General features: G+C 37.9%; 1 protein-coding gene across 1 annotated transcript in view; it reads right to left on the minus strand.

The window, feature by feature from the left end:
- The window catches only part of EFCAB3 (EF-hand calcium binding domain 3), a 467,300-nt gene that overhangs the window by 121,718 nt on the left and 326,719 nt on the right, over positions 1–18,863 (minus strand). The window contains exons 64-71 of the mRNA XM_086357127.1: positions 18,221–18,274; positions 17,578–17,682; positions 14,426–14,476; positions 13,505–13,609; positions 12,886–12,939; positions 11,150–11,254; positions 10,429–10,482; positions 8,041–8,145 (exon numbers count right to left, since the gene is read on the minus strand). Of these exons, the coding sequence (XP_086213253.1) occupies positions 8,041–8,145; positions 10,429–10,482; positions 11,150–11,254; positions 12,886–12,939; positions 13,505–13,609; positions 14,426–14,476; positions 17,578–17,682; positions 18,221–18,274 (633 nt within the window). The remainder of the gene's footprint in view (positions 1–8,040; positions 8,146–10,428; positions 10,483–11,149; positions 11,255–12,885; positions 12,940–13,504; positions 13,610–14,425; positions 14,477–17,577; positions 17,683–18,220; positions 18,275–18,863) is intronic.

The following is an 18,863-nucleotide window of genomic DNA, read 5'->3' on the forward strand; positions in this document are numbered from 1 at the left end:
TCCTGTTTTGTATATATGTCTATTTTTATGCCAGTACCATACTGCTTTAATTACCTTAGCTTTGTGGTATAGCTAGTGGTCAGGAAGTGTGATTCTCCAATTATGTTTTTCTCTCTTATGATTGCTTTGGCTATTTGGGGTCTTCTGTAGTTCCATATAATATTTAGAACTTTTTTTCTATTTCTGTGAAATAGAAATTTCAATTTAAATAGAATTGCATTTAATTTGTAGATGGCTTTGAGTAGCATGGAATTTTTAACAATATTAACTTCCAATCCATGAACACAGGATGTCTTTCCATTTGTTTATGTCTTCTTTGATTTCTTTCGATGAAATCTTGCAGTATTGTACAAAATTTTCATGTTCTTAGATAAATTTATTCTTAAGTATTTTATTATTTTTGATGCTATTGCGAGTGGGATAGTTCTCTTTACTTCTTTTACAGATGTTTTGCCGTTAGTGTTTAGAAGTGCAGTTGATTTCTGTGTATTGATTTTATATCCTGCAATGTCACTGAATTCATTGATTAAATTCAACAGTCTTTTAGTTGAGATTTAGTTGGGATTTTGAATACACTGGATCCTTGAAAAATACAAGTTTGAACTGCAGGGGTCCACGTACATGTGAATTTTTCTTCTTTTAAACTAGTGCTTCCCTACTGGCTCAGTGTAAAGAATATGCTTGTCAATGCAGGAGACATGGGTTCAGTCCCTGGGTCAGGAAGATTCCATGGAGAAGGATCTTCTCCATGTATTCTTCTCCAGTATTCTTGCCCGCAAAATCCCATGGACAGAGGAGCCTGGTGGGCTACAGTCTATGGGGGTCACAAAGATTCAGACATGACTTAGTGACTGAACAACAATGAAACAACAACATACATCTACTACAATACTACATGATCCATAGTTGGTTAAAACTGAGGATTGGAACTGTGGATTTAGATGACCACCTGTAAAATTAGATTTTTCAACTGCGGGAAGGGTTGGTGTTCCTAACTGCCATGTTGCTCAAGGGTCAACTGTATATATATATATATACACACATACATACATACACACATAAGATCATATTACCTATAAATAACAATTTTATTTCTTTCTATCTTATTTGGATGCCTTTTATTTCCTTGTCTCACCTGATTGCTCTAGCATATTCATCAGGGATATTGGCCTATAGTTTTATTTTACTGTGATGTCTTTATATGGCTTTGCTATCATGATGCTAGCCTTGTAGGATGACTTTTTTTCTTCCTTCCTCTTCAATTTTTCAGGCAGCATTTGAGAAGGATTGGTGTTAATTCTTATTTAAACATTTTGCAGAATTTGCTAGTGAAGCCATCTGGTCTTGCTGGTTTTCTTTTTTGAAAAGTTTTCTCACTACCGATTCAATAGGTTTACTTGTTATTAGTCTGGATTTTCTATTCAATATTTCTTCTTGATTCAGTCTTGGTAAGTTGTATGAGTCTAAGAAGTTATCCATTTCTTCTAGGGTATCTAATTTGTTGCATATAATTTGCTTCTGGTAGTTTCTCGTGATCCTATGTATTTCTGTAGTGTCAGTTGTAATTTCTCCTTTTTCATTTCCTTATTATGAGATGTTTTTCAATTTTTCTTAGCTTTGTTAAAGTTTTACTGATTTTTGTCTATCTTTTGAAAATCCAACTCAGTTTCATTAATATTTTTTATTGTTCTTATGGTCTCCATTTTGGTTTTTCATTGTGATCTCTCTTATTTTCTCCCTTTTGTTAACTTCGGGCTTAATTTGTTATTTTTTCCCTAGTTTCTTGAGGCGTAAATCTAGGTTGCTTATTTGTGATCTTTATAATTTCTTATTACATGTGTCTGTCACTCTAAAATTCCCTAACAAAAGGTTTTAGTATGTAGTGTTTCCATTTTCACTTATTTCAATATATTCTTTGATTTCCCTTTTGATTTCTTCTTTGACCCAAGAATATGTTGTTTAGTTTCTACATATTTGTAGATTTTTCCACCTCCTCATGTTGTTGCTTTTTAGTTTCCTATCACAGTGTTTATACAGTGCATTTGCTATAATCAAAGTCGTCTTAAATTTTAAGAATTGTTTTGTGTTCAATCATATGATTTAACCTTGAGAATGTTCCATATGCACTTAAGGAGAATGTGCTTTCTGCTGCTGTTTGACAGAATGTTCCATAGATGTCTGTTAGGCCCATTTGGTCTAAAGTATGGTTCAAATCCATTGTTTCCATTTTGGTTTTCACTCTAGATGATTATCACTCTGGATATCTAACCATTGTTTAAAGTAAGGCATTCAAGTCCCATAATATATTAGTAGTATTACTGTCTGTTTCTCTTTTCAGATCTCTTGGTATTTGATTAATATATTTCAGTGCTCTGATGCTGGATGTATACATATTTCTGATTGTTATATCTTCTTAATGAATTTACCTCAATTATGCATCATGACTTCCTTCGTCTCTTGTTATCAGTTTTGGCTTAAAGTTGATTTTGTTTGATACAAGTATGACTACTTCCACTTTCTTTTGGTTTCTATTTGCATGGAATCTCTTTTTACATTTCTTTACTTTGAGTCTATGTGTGTCCTTAAAGCTGAAGTGAGTCTCTTGTAGGCAGCAAATAGTTGGATCTTGTTTTTAATCCATTCAGCTATACTTTGCCTCTTAATGGTGAATTCAATCCATTTACATTTAGAATAATTGCTGATATGTAAGGATTTACTAATGCCATCTTATTCATTTGTTTTCTGGGTATTTTGCAGTCCATTTTTTCCCCCTCTGTTTCTGCCTACCTTTTAAAATAGGGTATTTTCTGTAGTGATATGCTCTGTTTCCCCTTTGACTGTCTTTCATGGGTCTACTCTAGGTTTTTGCTTTGTGGTTACCATGAGACTTCCATAAAACATCTTATAGATAACAGTTCATTTTGGACTCAGCAAGTTGCCTCTGATTGCCTGCAAAGACTGCAATCTTTTACATTTCATTTTCTCTTTTACATTATTAATGTCATAATCTACCTCCTTTAAAATATGTATATTTGTTAACAATTTATAGTAGCTATAGTTATTTTTGGGGGGCTTCCCTGATGGCTCAGATGGTAAAGAATCTGCCTGAAATGTGGAAGACCTGGCTTCCATTCCTGGGTTGGGAGGACCCCCTGGGGGAGGGTATGGCAACCCACTCCAGTATTCTTGTCTGGAGAATCCCCATGGACAGAGGAGCCTGGTGGGCTACAGTCCACGGGGTTGCAAAGAGTTGGACACAACTGAGCGACTAAGAATAAGCACAGCATAGTTATTGTTTACTGTGCTTTCTTTTAACTTTTTTACTATAGTTCAGTGCTTAACACATCATGCTATTTTGAAGAACTGGTTTTCTAAGTCTGACTGTGTATTTTTCACCTTAGTGTGTTGTGTACATTTGTGTGTTTTCATGTCACTGAGTAGTATGTTTTCATTTCAGCTTGAATAACTCCTGTCAGCATTCCTTGCAAGGCAGGTTTAGTGGTGATGGACTCTCTCAGCTTTAGTTTGTCTGGGAAAGCCTTTATTCCTCCTTTGTATGTGAAGGATAACTTTACCAGATAAAGTATCCTTGGCTGAAAATTTTTCTCTTTCAACACTTTGCATATGTCATTCTATGCTCTCTTGGCTGTAGTTTCTGCTGTGAAATCCACTGATAGCCTAATTGGAGGGCGGTGGTCCTTTTCAGTTTTTTCCTGCTGCCTTTAAGATTTTTTCTTTATCATTAAAAAAACTGAGATATAATTGACAGAAATTTATATTAGTTTTATGTGTACAACCTAATTTGATATTTGTATATACAGCTGACCATTGAACAACATGGGTTTGAATTGCACATGTGTGCAAGCTCAGCTGCTCAGTCGTGTCTGACTCTTTGCGACCCTATGGACTGTAGCCTGTCAGGCTCCTCTGTCCATGGAATTTTCCAGGCAAGAATACCAGAGTGGGCTGCCATTTCCTTCTCCAGAGGATCTTCCCCACTCAAGGACTGAACCCAAGTTTCTTACGTCTCCTACATAGGCAGGTGGATTCTTCACCACTGAGCTATCTGAGAAGCACCTGAACTGCACAGATGTACTTAAATGTGGATTTATTTCTTCTTTATTTTTTAAATTGTGAAAGTATGATAACACGTTTATAGGAGACTTGAAAAATATAGAGGAAAGCTACATATAGTCCCACTATATATTACAATTATTTTTTAAGTAGATAAATTAGGATTTTTAGTCAGAGTTTCAATATCAAACTCTCAAAAATTAATAGAATGAATAGACAGAAAAATAGAATACAGTAGAGCTAAAAAACACTATGAGCCAGTTCAACATAATTAAGATTTACACAATTTTCACACAATAACAGGATATGAATTCTATTCAGGTTCCCATAGGCTATAAAACCAGGATACACTGGAACATATTCAGGGACATAAAACAAGGTGCAAAAATTTCATGGTCTAAAGGTACTGAAATCATTCAGAGTCTGTTCTCTTATCACTGTGAAATTGTTATTAATCAATATCAAAAGATACTGCTTGTGGATTTTTTTCAATAGTAAATATTACAGAACTACATGATCCATGGTTGATTGAGTCCTCTGCATGGGGGGCTAATTATAAATTATACACAGATTTTCAACTGTATGGAGAGTTGGTGCCCATAATGCTCATATTGTTCAAGAGTAAACTCTGTTGTGAAAAGATCATCACAATAAGTCTAGTTAATATCATTATTTCTGACAGTTTTAATATGTGGCTTGGAGAAAGTCTCTCTGCAGTGAGATGATAGGGTGATCTATTAGCTTTGTGGCCTTGTATGTCCAAGTCTTTCTCCAGGTTGAGGAAGGTTCTCAGCTATTATTTCTTTAAAGAAATTTTAAAGAAATTTTTAATTTCTTTAAAAAAGAAATCTTTTTTTTCCTCTTTATGGAATCCTGATTATTCCAATATTTGTCTCTTGATGGAATTCCATAGCTCACATAGGCTTTCTTTGCTCTTTTAAAGTCTTTGTTCTGTCTTCTCTTCTGTGTTCTTTCAAAATTCCTGTCCTCCAAGTCATTTTTTTCTTTTCTCCATCTTGTCTCCATGCAACTGATGCTCTCTACTGCTTTCTTCATCTCATTCACAGAATTCTTTGGCTCCAGAATTTGTTTGGTTCTTTTTTATAATTACTTCTTGGTAAAGAGCTTATGTTGTTCATATATTTGATTGCTGATGTCACTGAATTTTCTTTCTGAGTATTTTTGTATGAATTTCTTAAAAATAACTATTTTGAATTCTTTAATCAATTAGATTGCAATATTCATGGTTTTGAGCTTGGCTGCTTGAGAATTACCATTTTTCTTTGTAAAGCTATATTCCCTTGATTTTTCATTATCTTTTTAGTTATGCGTTGTTGCCTTTGCATTTGAAGTAGAAGATATCGCCTTAACTTTTCTTGTTACCTTCAGATGGGGTATTATGTTCTATGGTGTTACTATCTGAATTTTTCCATTGTCTTTGTGAAGGTATGCAGACTTCCCTCTTGTGGCCAAATTTTGGCAAGAATACACAGAAGAACTGTACAAAAAAGATCTTCACAACCCAGATAATCACAATGGTGTAATCACTCACCTAGAGCCAGACATCCTGGAATGTGAAGTCAAGAGGGCCTTAGAAAGCATCACTATGAACAAAGCTAGTGGAGGTGATGGAATTCCAGTTGAGCTATTTCAAATCCTGAAAGATGATGCTGTGAAAGTGCTGCACTCAATATGCCAGCTAATTTGGAAAACTCAGCAGTGGCCACAGGACTGGAAAAGGTCAGTTTTCATTCCAATCCCAAAGAAAGGCAATGTCAAAGAATGCTCAAACTACCACACAATTGCAGTCATCTCACACGCTAGTAAAGTAATGCTCAAAATTCTCCAAGCCAGGCTTCAACAGTACATGAACAATGACATTCCAGATGTTCAAGCTGGTTTTAGAAAAGGCAGAGGAACAAGAGATCAAATTGCCAACATCCGCTGGATCATCAAAAAAGCAAGAGAGTTCCAGAAAAACATCTATTTCTGCTTTATTGACTACGCTAAAGCCTTTGACTGTGCGGATCACAATAAACTGTGGAAAATTCTGAAAGAGATGGGAATACCAGACCACCTGACCTGCCTCTTGAGAAACCTATATGCAGGTCAGGAAGCAACAGTTAGAACTGGACATGGAACAACAGACTAGTTCCAAATAGGAAAAAGGAGTATGTCAAGGCTGTATATTGTCACCCTGCTTATTTAACTTATATGCAGAGTACATCATGAGAAACACTGGGCTGGAGGAAGCACAAGCTGGAATCAAGATTGCCGGGAGAAATATCAATAACCTCAGATATGGAGATGACACCACCTTTATGGCAGAAAGTGAAGAAGAACTAAAGAGCCTCTTGATGAAAGTGAAAGAGGAGAGTGAAAAGGTTGGCTTAAAGTTCAACATTCAGAAAACGAAGATCATGGCATCTGGTCCCATCACTTCATGGGAAATAGATGGGGAAACAGTGGAAACAGTGTCAGACTTTATTTTTCTGGGCTCCAAAATCACTGCAGATGGTGACTGCAGCCATGAAATTAAAAGATGCTTGCTCCTTGGAAGGAAAGTTATGACCAACCTAGATAACATATTGAAAAGCAGAGATATTACTTTGCCAACAAAGGTTTGTCTAGTCAAGGCTATGGTTTTTCCAGTGGTCATGTATGGATGTGAGAGTTGGATTATAAAGAAAGCTGAGCACCAATCAATTGATGCTTTTGAACTGTGGTGTTGGAGAATACTCTTGAGAGTCCCTTGGACTACAAGGAGATCCAACCAGTCCATCCTAAAGGAGATCAGTCCTGGGTGTTCATTGGAAGGACTGATGCTGAAGCTGAAACTCCAATACTTTGGCCACCTCATGCGAAGAGCTGACTCATTGGAAAAGACCCTGATGCTGGGAGGGATTGGGGGCAGGAGGAGAAGGGGACAACAGAGGATGAGATGGTTGGATGGCATCACCGATTCGATGGACATGAGTTTGAATGAACTCCAGGAGTTGGTAATGGACAGGAAGGCCTGGCCTGCTGCGATTCATGGGGTCGCAAAGAGTCAGACACGACTGAGCCACTGAACTGAACTGAACTCAAAATTCACCAGGCCGGCTACTGTAAATCTTTTGTTTCCCAGGAGGTACCGCTATAGCTCTTGTGGTTTTTGCCTTGCTCACAAACTGGTTCCTGGTCCCACTGGGGACCACCTTCCTTCGCTGCACTAGAAGCCGGCAGCAGACTGCGTGTGGGGTGGGGGGTGCTGTAGTACTTAGTCCTTGGGGATGCCTGAGAACCCCGTAGAGAGATCCCTGCGTGTGGTACTCCCAGAGGCTCATGGGTAGACTTCCTCCTGAGCTCTAGTCCTTTTATTTTTGAAACTCTTTTTTGCCTTTTCTCCAATATCCTCCCCCAGAGTCACAGAGCTCCTGCTTAGTTCTAGTGGGTCTATTGGGGAATAGTGGATTTCTCTGGTGGTCCTGCTTTGCCGGAGTAGCCAGGTACCCACACAAACCTTTTTGTTGTTGTTGTTGTTCTATCCAGTGATGTGCTGGGGCTTCCCTTCTGGAAAGCTAGACTTCTGCAAGTACGCTCCTGTATGTGTGCCTGCATGGCTCAACAGTCACCCGATTTTTGCCCAATTTTGACAGTGGTGAGAGGGGTCTAGGCACTTTTGCTGTTTCTGTTGGTTCTACGGCCCAGACAGAGGTTGTCCAGTGGGCAAGACTCTTCCAGGGTCCTTGGGAATAATGTGCTAGGTGCCAAAATGCCCACAAAGGCACTTTGGTTCATGCGTGGATGTCTAATTCATTGATTTAAAAGGGGAGATAAAAAGGAGGAATGATTTACATGCCACACTGCTGATGTCACCTCTTCAACTTTTAATATGATGTTAAACAATTATACTTCTAGAATTTAATGCACATAATGCATAACTCTACGATTCTCCAAAATTCACTGCACGTCTGAAATGCTTACCATCCAATGGCAGTGTGTCCAATAGCTCCTCACTTTCACTCTTTGTTAATTCAATACCTATATTTTCCAGATAAAATTGTGTGTCCTTGGCATTAATCTTATTACCTTTAAAAAGATGGGAGACATGATAAGTGAACATTTTCATATATAACAATTATAAATTTAAAAATTATAATAAAACAACAGTATCTTAACTTGCTACAGATGTAACTGCAGAGGAGAAAGGATACAATGAAGCTTTTGTAACTGCAGAGCATCACAAGAAGGAATTAAAGTAGATGTTTCCTTTAAGCCTTGCCAAAAGAATGCTTCAATTAGTGCTCTTAAAACAATGAGGACAAGCCAGCCAGCTTATAATAAAATAGACTTCTTTTTAAAAAATGATACTTCTAAAACTGTAGATAATAAAAATATATATATATACTTAAAAACAAACATCAGTATATTGGTAAAATGAGATGTGTGTAATTTCAGAATATTCAGTTCAGTTCAGTTCAGTTGCTCAGTCGTGTCCGACTCTTTGAGACCCCGTGAACTGCAGCACACCAGGCCTTCCTGTCCATCACCAACTCCCGGAGTCCACCCAAACCCATATCTATTGTGTCGGTGATGCCATCCGACCATCTCACCCTCTGTCGTCCCCTTCTCCTCCTGCCCTCAATCTTTCCCAGCATCAGGGTCTTTTCCAATGAGTCAGCTCTTTGCTTGAGGTGGCCAAAGTATTGGAGTTTCAGCTTCAGCATCAGTCCTTCCAATGAACACCCAGGACTGATCTCCTTTAGGATGGACTGGTTGGATCTCCTTGCAGTCCAAGGGACTCTCAAGAGTCTTCTCCAACTCATAGTTCAAAAATTCTTCTTCACTCAGCTTTCTTTATAATCCAACTCTCACATCCATACATGACCACTGGAAAAACCATAGCTTTGACTAGATGGACTTTTGTTGGCAAAGTAATGTCTCTGCTTTTTAATATGCTGTCTAGGTTGGTCATAACTTTCCTTCCAAGGAGTAAACGTCTTTTAATTTCATGGCTGCAATCACCATCTGTAGTGATTTTGGAGCCCAGAAAAATAAAGTCAGGCACTGTTTCCACTGTTTCCCCATCTATTTGCCATGAAGTGATGGGACCGCTGGATCATGGAAAAAGCAAGAGAGTTCCAGAAAAACATCTATTTCTGCTTTATTGACTATGCCAAAGCCTTTGACTGTGTGGATCACAATAAACTGTGGAAAATTCTGAAAGAGATGGGAATACCACACCACCTCACCTGCCTCTTGAGAAGCCTGTATGCAGGTCAGGAAGCAACAGTTAGAACCAGAAATGGAACAACAGACTGGTTCCAAATAGGAAAAGGAGTATGTCAAGGCTGTATATTGTCACCCTGCTTATTTAACTTATATGCAGAGTACATCATGAGAAACGCTGGACTGGAAGAAACACAAGCTGGAATCAAGATTGTGGGGAGAAATACCAATAACCTCAGATATGCAGATGACACCACCCTTATGGCAGAAAGTGAAGAGGAACTAAAAAGCCTCTTGATGAAAGTGAAAGTGGAGAGTGAAAAAGTTGGCTTCAAGCTCAACATTCAGAAAACGAAGATCATGGCATCCAGTCTCATCACTTCATGGCAAATAGATGGGGAAACAGTGGAAACAGTGGCAGACTTTATTTTTTTGGGCTCCAAAATCACTACAGATGGTGACTGCAGCCATGAAATTAAAGGACGCTTAGTCCCTGGAAGGAAAGTTATGGCCAACCTGGATAGCATATTGAAAAGACATTACTTTGCCAACAAAGGTCTGTCTAGTCAAGGCTATGGTTTTTCCTGTGGTCATGTATGGATGTGAGAGTTGGACTGTGAAGAAGGCTGAGCGCCGAAGAATTGATGCTTTTGAACTGTGGTGTTGGAGAAGACTCTTGAGAGTCCCTTGGACTGCAAGGAGATCCAACCAGTCCATTCTGAAGGAGATCAGCCCTGGGATTTCTTTGGAAGGACTGATGCTAAAGCTGAAACTCCAGTACTTTGGCCACCTCATGCGAAGAGTTGATTCATTGGAAAAGACTCTGATGCTGGGAGGGATTGGGGGCAGGAGGAGAAGGGGACGACAGAGGATGAGATGGCTGGATGGCATCACTGACTCGATGGACGTGAGTCTCAGTGAACTCCAGGAGTTGGTGATGGACAGGGAGGCCTGGTGTGCTGCGATTCATGGGGTCACAAAGAGTTGGACACGACTGAGCAACTGAACTGAACTGATGGGACTGGATGCCATGATCGTAGTTTTCTGAATGTTCAGAATATTGGAATATATAATTAAAATATGATATGTACATATGGCAAAATATCTTGATTTTATATCTTGTCATCATCACTTCTCACTCACCAGAAAATAAACTTGCTGTGTTCATCAAGGAGTTCAAAGGAACTTTTCCATTATCTGAAATACAAAGGATAATCAGATACAGATAAAATATTTATTGCTATTAGGATTAGGATCACTTTTTCCATGAAATTTTCTAAGTTGTCATTATTTACATAGAGAAACTTTTGTTGATTTTTAAATGTTTTTCTTATATCCAACTATCTTATAGAATTCTAAAGAAGGTGTTTTAACATGCTAAATCAGATCTTTAATGCTGTTCCTAAATGGTCTTTTTAATCTAAAAGATATCTCTCTGCTGCCATATTATTGGTCTCAAATCAGATATCACTGACTATTTCAACCTGATACTCGTATTTGCTAAATGGAAATATGATCATCTCTCTTTGTATATTGCCTGTCAAACAATTTCAAATCCTGTTTACCTCCTTACTTTGTCAATCTCTGACTCTTTTCAACATCTATTTCAATAGCTTCTGCTATTTTTTTCCTGAAGTGTTTCTTTGTTTTTCCTAGTTGAATCTTAATCTACCAATGCCCTTATTGGATCTCTGACAATACTGAGAATAATAATCAGAAGCCATATTTCTCCTCCTTGAAAATCATAACTCTATAAGAATTTCTTACTTTCTAAATGAAATTGAACAAGTATACTCTGGGATGCTACAAGAAGACTTCAAAGGCTCTTCTGAAAGGAGTCGCAAGTGGTAAATTAAATACTCACTGTCAATTTCCAAATAGTTACGTAGATCATTTAATTCTTTATTTTCAAGTTCATAGTTCAGGTTTGTCAAAGTGGTTCCTAGTTTATTTTCTAAAACATGTCCTCCTTGATTAAGAGATGAAATGAGAAATGATTAAAATCATGCCTAAAATAAAAATGATTTAGTTAAGTGTTATGCACCAAACCCTAATGGGAGGGAGAAAAGCAAAGTTGCAATGCAGATGTTCAAGGAAAATAGAAAACCAAGGTAGCAGAGGGTAGGGTGGGGACTGTGAAGACAAAACATCTCCTTTACATGTTATGAGGCACTCTGCTAAAATTTGTCATAGACATCTAAAGCAAATGAATGAGACTTATTAGTCATCATTCATTTATTATCAATAATAGAGAAACATGTCTGAAATGCTAGCCACAATTCTGGCTACTGAGTTTGAAACTTGTCATTATAATAGTAAATTATCTCCCAGGAAATAACCTAGTGGTTATCTAAACTTGAACTGTAAGTCATAAAGGGGAATAAAAAAGATTAATAACCTAACTGTTCAATATAATAGGAGAAGGCAATGGCAACCCACTCCAGTACTCTTGCCTGGAAAATCCCATGGACGGAGGAGCCTAGTAGGCTTCAGTCCATGGGGTCGTGAAGAGTCAGACATGACTGAGCAACTTCACTTTTACTTTTCACTTTCATGCACTGGAGAAGGAAATGGCAACCCACTCCTGTGTTCTTGCCTGGAGAATCCCAGGGACGGCGGAGCCTGGTGGGCTGCCATCTATGGGGTCGCACAGAGTCGGACATGACTGAAGTGACTTAGCAGTAGCAGTAGCAGTTCAATATAATAGCGCAGTTAAGAAAGTGAAAGTGAAGTTGCTCAGTCGTGTCCGACTCTTTGCAATCTCATGAACTGTAGCCTACCAGGCTCCTCCATTCATGGCGCTTTCCAGGCAAGAGTTCTGGAGTGCTTTGCCATTTCCTTCTCTAGGGGATCTTCCCATCCTCAGTCATGTCCGACTCTTTTCAACCTCATTAACTGTAGCCTACCAGGCTCCTCTGTCCATGGGGTTTTCCAGGCAAGAATTCTGGAGTGCTTTGCCATTTCCTTCTCCAGGGGATCTTCCCATCCCAGGGATCGAACCCAGGTCTCACGCATTGTAGGCAGACGCTTTATCATCTGAGCCACCAGGGAAGATCCCCTGTAAAAGGAGCGATTAAGAATGTAGGTTCAAATCATGATCCTCCCAAGTTCAAATGGAGTGACTTTAGGCAAATGAGTTAGCATCTCTCATCTGTAAAATGGTACCTGACTTAGGAAAAGTATCTAGTGTGTGTGCTCAGTCACTCATTTGATCTGACTCTTTGCAACCCCATGGACTGTAGCCCTCCAGGCTCCTCTGTCCATGGGATTCTCCAGGCAAGAATACCGGAATGGGCTGCCATTTCCACCTGCAGGGATCTTCCCAACCTAAGGATTGAATCTGCACTTCCTGTATCTCTTTACCACTGAGCTGGTGGATTCTTTACCACTGAGCTACCCGGGAAGCCCAAAAGAAGCTAACTTACAGATTTCTGTGAGGTTTAAATGAGTTAGTAGATGTAAAGTATTTAGAACAGTGCTTGGCACTACACTCAAGAGAAATTAGCTATTACTACCATTAAGTAATTAAAAGGACTTCCAAAAGGAAATACAAAGGTCAAAAACTTCATTTTCACTTGACTTATTATTCTTAACACTCACCTTGGAAAGTCTTTAAACCCTGTAGCAACCGTTTTTGATAGTACTTTCTGTCATCTACAAGAGAAGTCATTATTGTTAACACAGAAATGTGATACAGCAATTCATAAGAAGAGAATAGATTATTTTATAAAGACAATAATGTTACATTATTTGCCTTTTAGATGTATCTGATTTCTCATCCACACATCCTTATCTTCCTTGGTTTTAAGAATAAAGTTAAGGGGTAGAGAAAGTTCTAAACTTTCTTTACTAGGCTGAAATTTTCAGTCTCTCTGATTTGACCTTTTTTAACATCACTTCCTCTTTTCCCCCCTTATTTTTCTATTAGACATTTCAAGATTAAAATCCTAAATTAAATTTTAAAAAATCAATTTAAAAAATCTTTATTCATTTATGATGTTCTCAAGCTCAATCCCAATGGAGTAAGCTCTATCTCTGACAATAGCCTCCATGAAGCCAAGAACTTCTGTGTTTAATCCTATAACCTAAGAGGTGCTCATTAAACATGTTGAATATAAATATACACTGAATAAATGTTTAATGATTCCTACCTACCCCAACAATAAATACACTCACACTAAGCTCCTCTGAGGACAAAAACAGTATCATAAATACTCACAAGTAAGTGGTAGAGTTTTAAGCAGCTTCCAGCGTTCCTTAGGTGTGAGTTCTATCCCTATGTTTTTCAAAACACCATCTACTTCATCAGCATTAATCTTGGCTCCTTGGAAAAGATGAAAATAATGACTGATGAAAAACTTAAGCATGATGAATGAGTCTAAATTATGAACATCATCTAAGTTTAATTGCAGGATTAAGAACAGGGCTGGCCAAAGTCAAGACTAAGGAAATATCAGATAGAACTCAATCTTAATTCTAGAGAGAAAATTTTTTTGAATATGCTAATAAAAATGGGATAAATCAGCACTCTGAAATGGTAGCTGAAATGACAGTGTTCATATTACTTTTAATTTGCCCATGTGATAAAAAAAAAAGTTAAAGTGTTAGCTGCTTAGTCATGTCCAATTATTTGCAACCGCAGGGACTGTAGCCCACCAGACCCTTCTGCCCATGGAATTCTCTAGGCAAGAATACTAGAGTGGTAGCCATTCCCTTCTCCAGGGGATTTTCCTGACCCAGGAATTGAACCTGGGTCTCCTGCATTGTAGGCAAATTCTTGACTGTCTGAGTCAGCAGGGAGGTTCCTGTGTAATGTTATTTATAAAAAGATTTATGCCAATGTTTTTTTTTCTGCCACTTATTGTGGTAACATAGATTTTTAGCTGTTTAAACAATGTAAAAGTGATATGCATTATTGAAAATATTCAGAGAATACAAGATATTTTACCAAGACATGATAAATAATAGTTGTGCTAAAAAGTATACACCCCAAACTAATGTGGATCACAGAATGAAAGATATCATTGATATACTAAAAGAATTAACAATGTCAGTATGATAGGAATAAAATATTTAAAAGCAAAACAGAAAACCATCAGCATTTTGTTAAAATGATTTTTCTGTATAAACTTTCACTCACCTTTGAATGACTCAACATTTTCCATGAGAGTATTTGGTTTAACCTTTTCATCTATAGGATAAAGTACAAGTAAGACACAGATTTTTCATTAGACCCAGAAAGTGTTACAAAGACCTTATATTGTAGAACAAAACACTGAAATTCAGAAGTTTACCCTAAGTTGTTCTATAAATAAACCCCAGCTGGGCATGGAATTGAAGAATTAAGTTTTATAAATGATAAATATATAGAATAGAAGACAAAATTATAGTATAAAATATTAAATTCTATACACAATGGTGATAGGAAGTTTTAAAAACATTGCTTGACTTACTCTCCACTTGGCCTATTCTACTTTAGAATCTAGGAGTACCATGATGCTTGACCACCTTACTGTTAATATTACAGGATTCATACACAATAAAAATTGCAATACCAATGTATTCACCTGCCTAAAATATTGTAGCTGGCTACTTCCACATGCAACCATTACACAGCACTTTCTTCATGTTTCCAACTCCACACCCACCAAAACTTCCAATCGTTGCTGACTCCTTCATCTAATTTGTATACTTCTGTAGTTGTTCAGTCGTTCAGTCATGTTCGACTCTTTGTGATTCCATGGAATGCACGCCAGGCTTCACTGTCCTTCACCATCTCCCAGAGTTTGCTCAAACTTATGTTCATCGAGTCGGTGATGCCATCCAACCATCTCATCCTCTGTGGTCCCCTTCTCCTGCCTTCAGTCTTTCCTAGCATAAGGGTCTATTTCAATGAATCAGCTCTTCGCATCAAGTGGTCAAAGTATTGGAGCTTCAGCTTCAGCATCAGTCCTTCCAATGGATATTCAGGACTGATTTCCTTTAGGATTGGCTGGTTTGATCTCCTTGCAGTCCAAGGGACTCTCAAGAGTCTTCTCCAACACCACAGTTCAAAAGCATCAATTCTTCAGCGTTCAATTTTCTTTCCTTTTTTTTTTTAATTTTTATGATTTTATTTATTTTTAATTTAAATTTATTTATTTTATTGTGGTCCAACTTGTACATCCATACATGACTACTGGGAAAACCATAGCTTTGATTCTATGGACCTTTGTTGGCAAAGTCTCTCTGCTTTTTAATATGCTGCCTAGGTTTGTCATAGCTTTTCTTCCAAGGAGCAAGAGTCTTTTAATTTCATGGCTTCAGTCACCATCTGCAGTGATTTTGGAGCCAAAATAAACATAATAAAGTCTATCATGGTTTCCGTTTTTCTCCCCATCTATTTGCCATGAAGTGATGGGACCAGATGCCATGATCTTAGTTTTCTCAATGCTGAGTTTTAGCTAGCTTTTTCATTCTCCTCTTTCACTTACCAAGAGGTTCTTTTGTTCCTCTTTGCTTTCTGCCATAAGGGTAGTGCCATCTACAGATCTGAGGTTATTGATATTTCTCCTGGCAATTTTGATTCCAGCTTGTGCTTCCTCCAGCCTGGCATTTCTCATGATGTACTTTGCATATAAGTTAAATAAGCAGGGTGACAATATACAGCTTTGACCTATTACTTTCCCAATTTTGAAGCAGTCTGTCGTTCCATATTTGGTTCTAACTGTTGCTTCTTGATCTGCACACAGGTTTCTCACGAGGCAGGTGAGGTGATCTGGTATTCCTATCTCTAAGAATTTTCCACAGTTTGTTGTGATCCACACAGTCAAAGGCTTTAGTGTAGTCAATGAAACAGAAAGTGAAAAGTGAAAGTGTCAGTCACTCAGTCGTGTCTGACTCTTTGCTACCCCATGGGATTTTCCAGACAAGAATACTGGAATGGGTTGCTGTTTCATTTTCCAGAGGATCTTCCCAACCCAGGGATCAAATCTGGGTCTCCCACATTGCAGGCAGATTCTTTACTGTCTGAGCCACCAGGGAAGCCCTAATGAAGTAGAAGTATATGATTTTCTGGAATATTCTTGCAACTTTATGGTGATTTAAGAGACTTTTACATTTTTTTTTTCCCTGACTGGTTTTTAAATTTCTTCTTTGGCTTTTTTTTTTCTTTCTTTCTTTTTTTTTTTTTAATGTTGTCTTTTTTTTAATTTTTAAAAAATTTACAATATTTTATTGGTTTTGCCATACATCAACATGAATCTGCCACGGGTGTAACGTGTTCCCAATCCTGAACCCCCCTCCCACCTCCCTCCCCATACCATCCTTCTGGGTCATCCCAGTGCACCAGCCCCAAGCTTCCTGTATCCTGCATTGAACCTGGACTGGCGATTTGTTTCTTATATGATATTATACATATTTCAATGCCATTCTCCCAAATTATCACCCCCCTCCCTCTCCCACAGAGTCCAAAAGACTGTTCTATACATCTGTGTCTCTTTTGCTGTCTCGCATACAGGGTTATCGTTACCATCTTTCTAAATTCCATATATATGCATTAGTATACTGTATTGGACGGAGAAGGCGATGGCACCCCACTCCAGTACCCTTGCCTGAAAAATCCCATGGATGGAGGAGCCTGGTAGGCTGCAGTCTATGGGGTCACTAGAGTCGGACATGACTGAGTGACTTCACTTTCACTTTCATGCATTGGAGAAGGAAATGGCAACCCACTCCAGTGTTCTTGCCTGGAGAATCCCAGGGACAGGGGAGCCTGGTGGGCTGCCGTCTATGGGGTCACACAGAGTTGGACACGACTGAAGTGACTTAGCAACATACTGTATTGGTGTTTTTCTTTCTGGCTTACTTCACTCTGTATAATCGGCTCCAGTTTCATCCACCTCATTAGAACTGATTCAAATGTATTCTTTTTAATGGCTGAGTAATACTCCATTGTGTATATGTACCACAGCTTTCTTATCCATTCATCTGCTGATGGACATCTAGGTTGCTCCCATGTCCTGGCTATTATAAACAGTGCTGCGATGAACATTGGGGTACACGTGTCTCTTTCAATTCTGGCTTTTTTTTCTTTAAAGTGCTTCTCTGTTTCATTTCTCTACCTGCTTCTTAGGTCTGTCAATTTTCTCACTGCCATCAAAATTTAGCCCTTCAGGTGGGAATCACTGTTTAACAGATTACTGATCTTATTTAAACATTAATAATCTGAGATAATAAAATTTCTCAGATGAACACATCTGGAAGTTTTATTAGAGGAGCTCAGTTTCCCTAAAGCCATGACTACATGCTCACCATCAACTGTCAGGTGGTTCCTCAGGTCCTCAACTTCCTCATTCTCCAGGTCATAACCCAAGTTTTCCAGGATGGTTTCCAGTTTAGAGACATGACACTTCCCACCTTAAGAAAGAATGAAGTGATAAAAAATAGGAACTGGTATTTAAAAAAAATGCTGGTTATATTCATGCACCAATTGCAACTAGATGAAACAAATCTATTGCATAATGACCAAAAAAAACCCAAAACTATTTATGGTTACATGTGAAATGTCTTCAACACTTTCCACAATAAAGACATACTGTGGAAGTCAAGAATATATTTGTGGTTCATTTCAGGGGCCCTTTCCATAGTTTTCAAGAAAGGTGTATTTAGAAGGAACTTAATTATATATTATGTAAATTATATACAATTTTATTTATATACTAATCCCAAATGCTATTTTTATGTATTATAAGTTACATATGTATATATGAAACTTACTGTGTCAGAGAACTATAAATGATCACATTAGATGTAATTGCATCTAAAGGAGACCTATAGGTTAATGGGATAATAAGATCAATGATCTAATTATTGTGGAATGATAAGCCTTTTGAAAATTAAGGTAAAATCTGCAAGTCTTAGTTTTACTTTCCTTCTTATTATGATTCTCACTTACCAGGAAAAGCCTTGATGTGATTGAGCAAATCATTTTTCTCTACCTTTTTATCATCTGTAAAATAAGACACATTTAAGGTAAGATACAGTTACATGGACAGTAAAAAAAAAAAAAAAAGGTGGTAAGAACATAATTTCATAATTACGTACTTTAAAAATTTGTCTTAAGTTATATTCCTACATTTTCTACATCCACGTTCTTCACTGAAACAGATGTTACCTCTTTCCCCACTCTGAGTTCTCCTTTTTCTTTCTCTGTGTGTACTAAGTCACTCCAGTCATGTCTGACTCTTTGCAACCCTATGGACTGTAGCCTGCTAGGCTCCTCTGTCCATGCGATTCTCCAGGCAAGAATACTGGAGTGGGTTGCTATGCTCTCCTCCAGGGGATCTTTCTGACCCAGGAATCCAACCCATGCCTCCTGAGTCTCCTGCATTGGCAGATGGGTTCTTTACCATAAGCACCACCTTCTTGCTAATTTAAGACTTTTCTTTCACATTGCCCTACTAATGCATCATTCATTTCTGAGTAATATTTAAAAAATTTTTTATTTTATTGAAGTATAGTTGATTTAAAATGTTGTGCTAATTTCTGCTGTAGAGCAAAGTGATTCAATTGTACATACATATATTCTTTTTCATATT

This window comes from Bos grunniens, chromosome 19 (genome assembly GCF_055505025.1).
Source record: "Bos grunniens cultivar Pamir isolate PY7600 chromosome 19, Bosgru_T2T1.0, whole genome shotgun sequence".
NCBI lineage: Eukaryota > Metazoa > Chordata > Mammalia > Artiodactyla > Bovidae > Bos > Bos grunniens.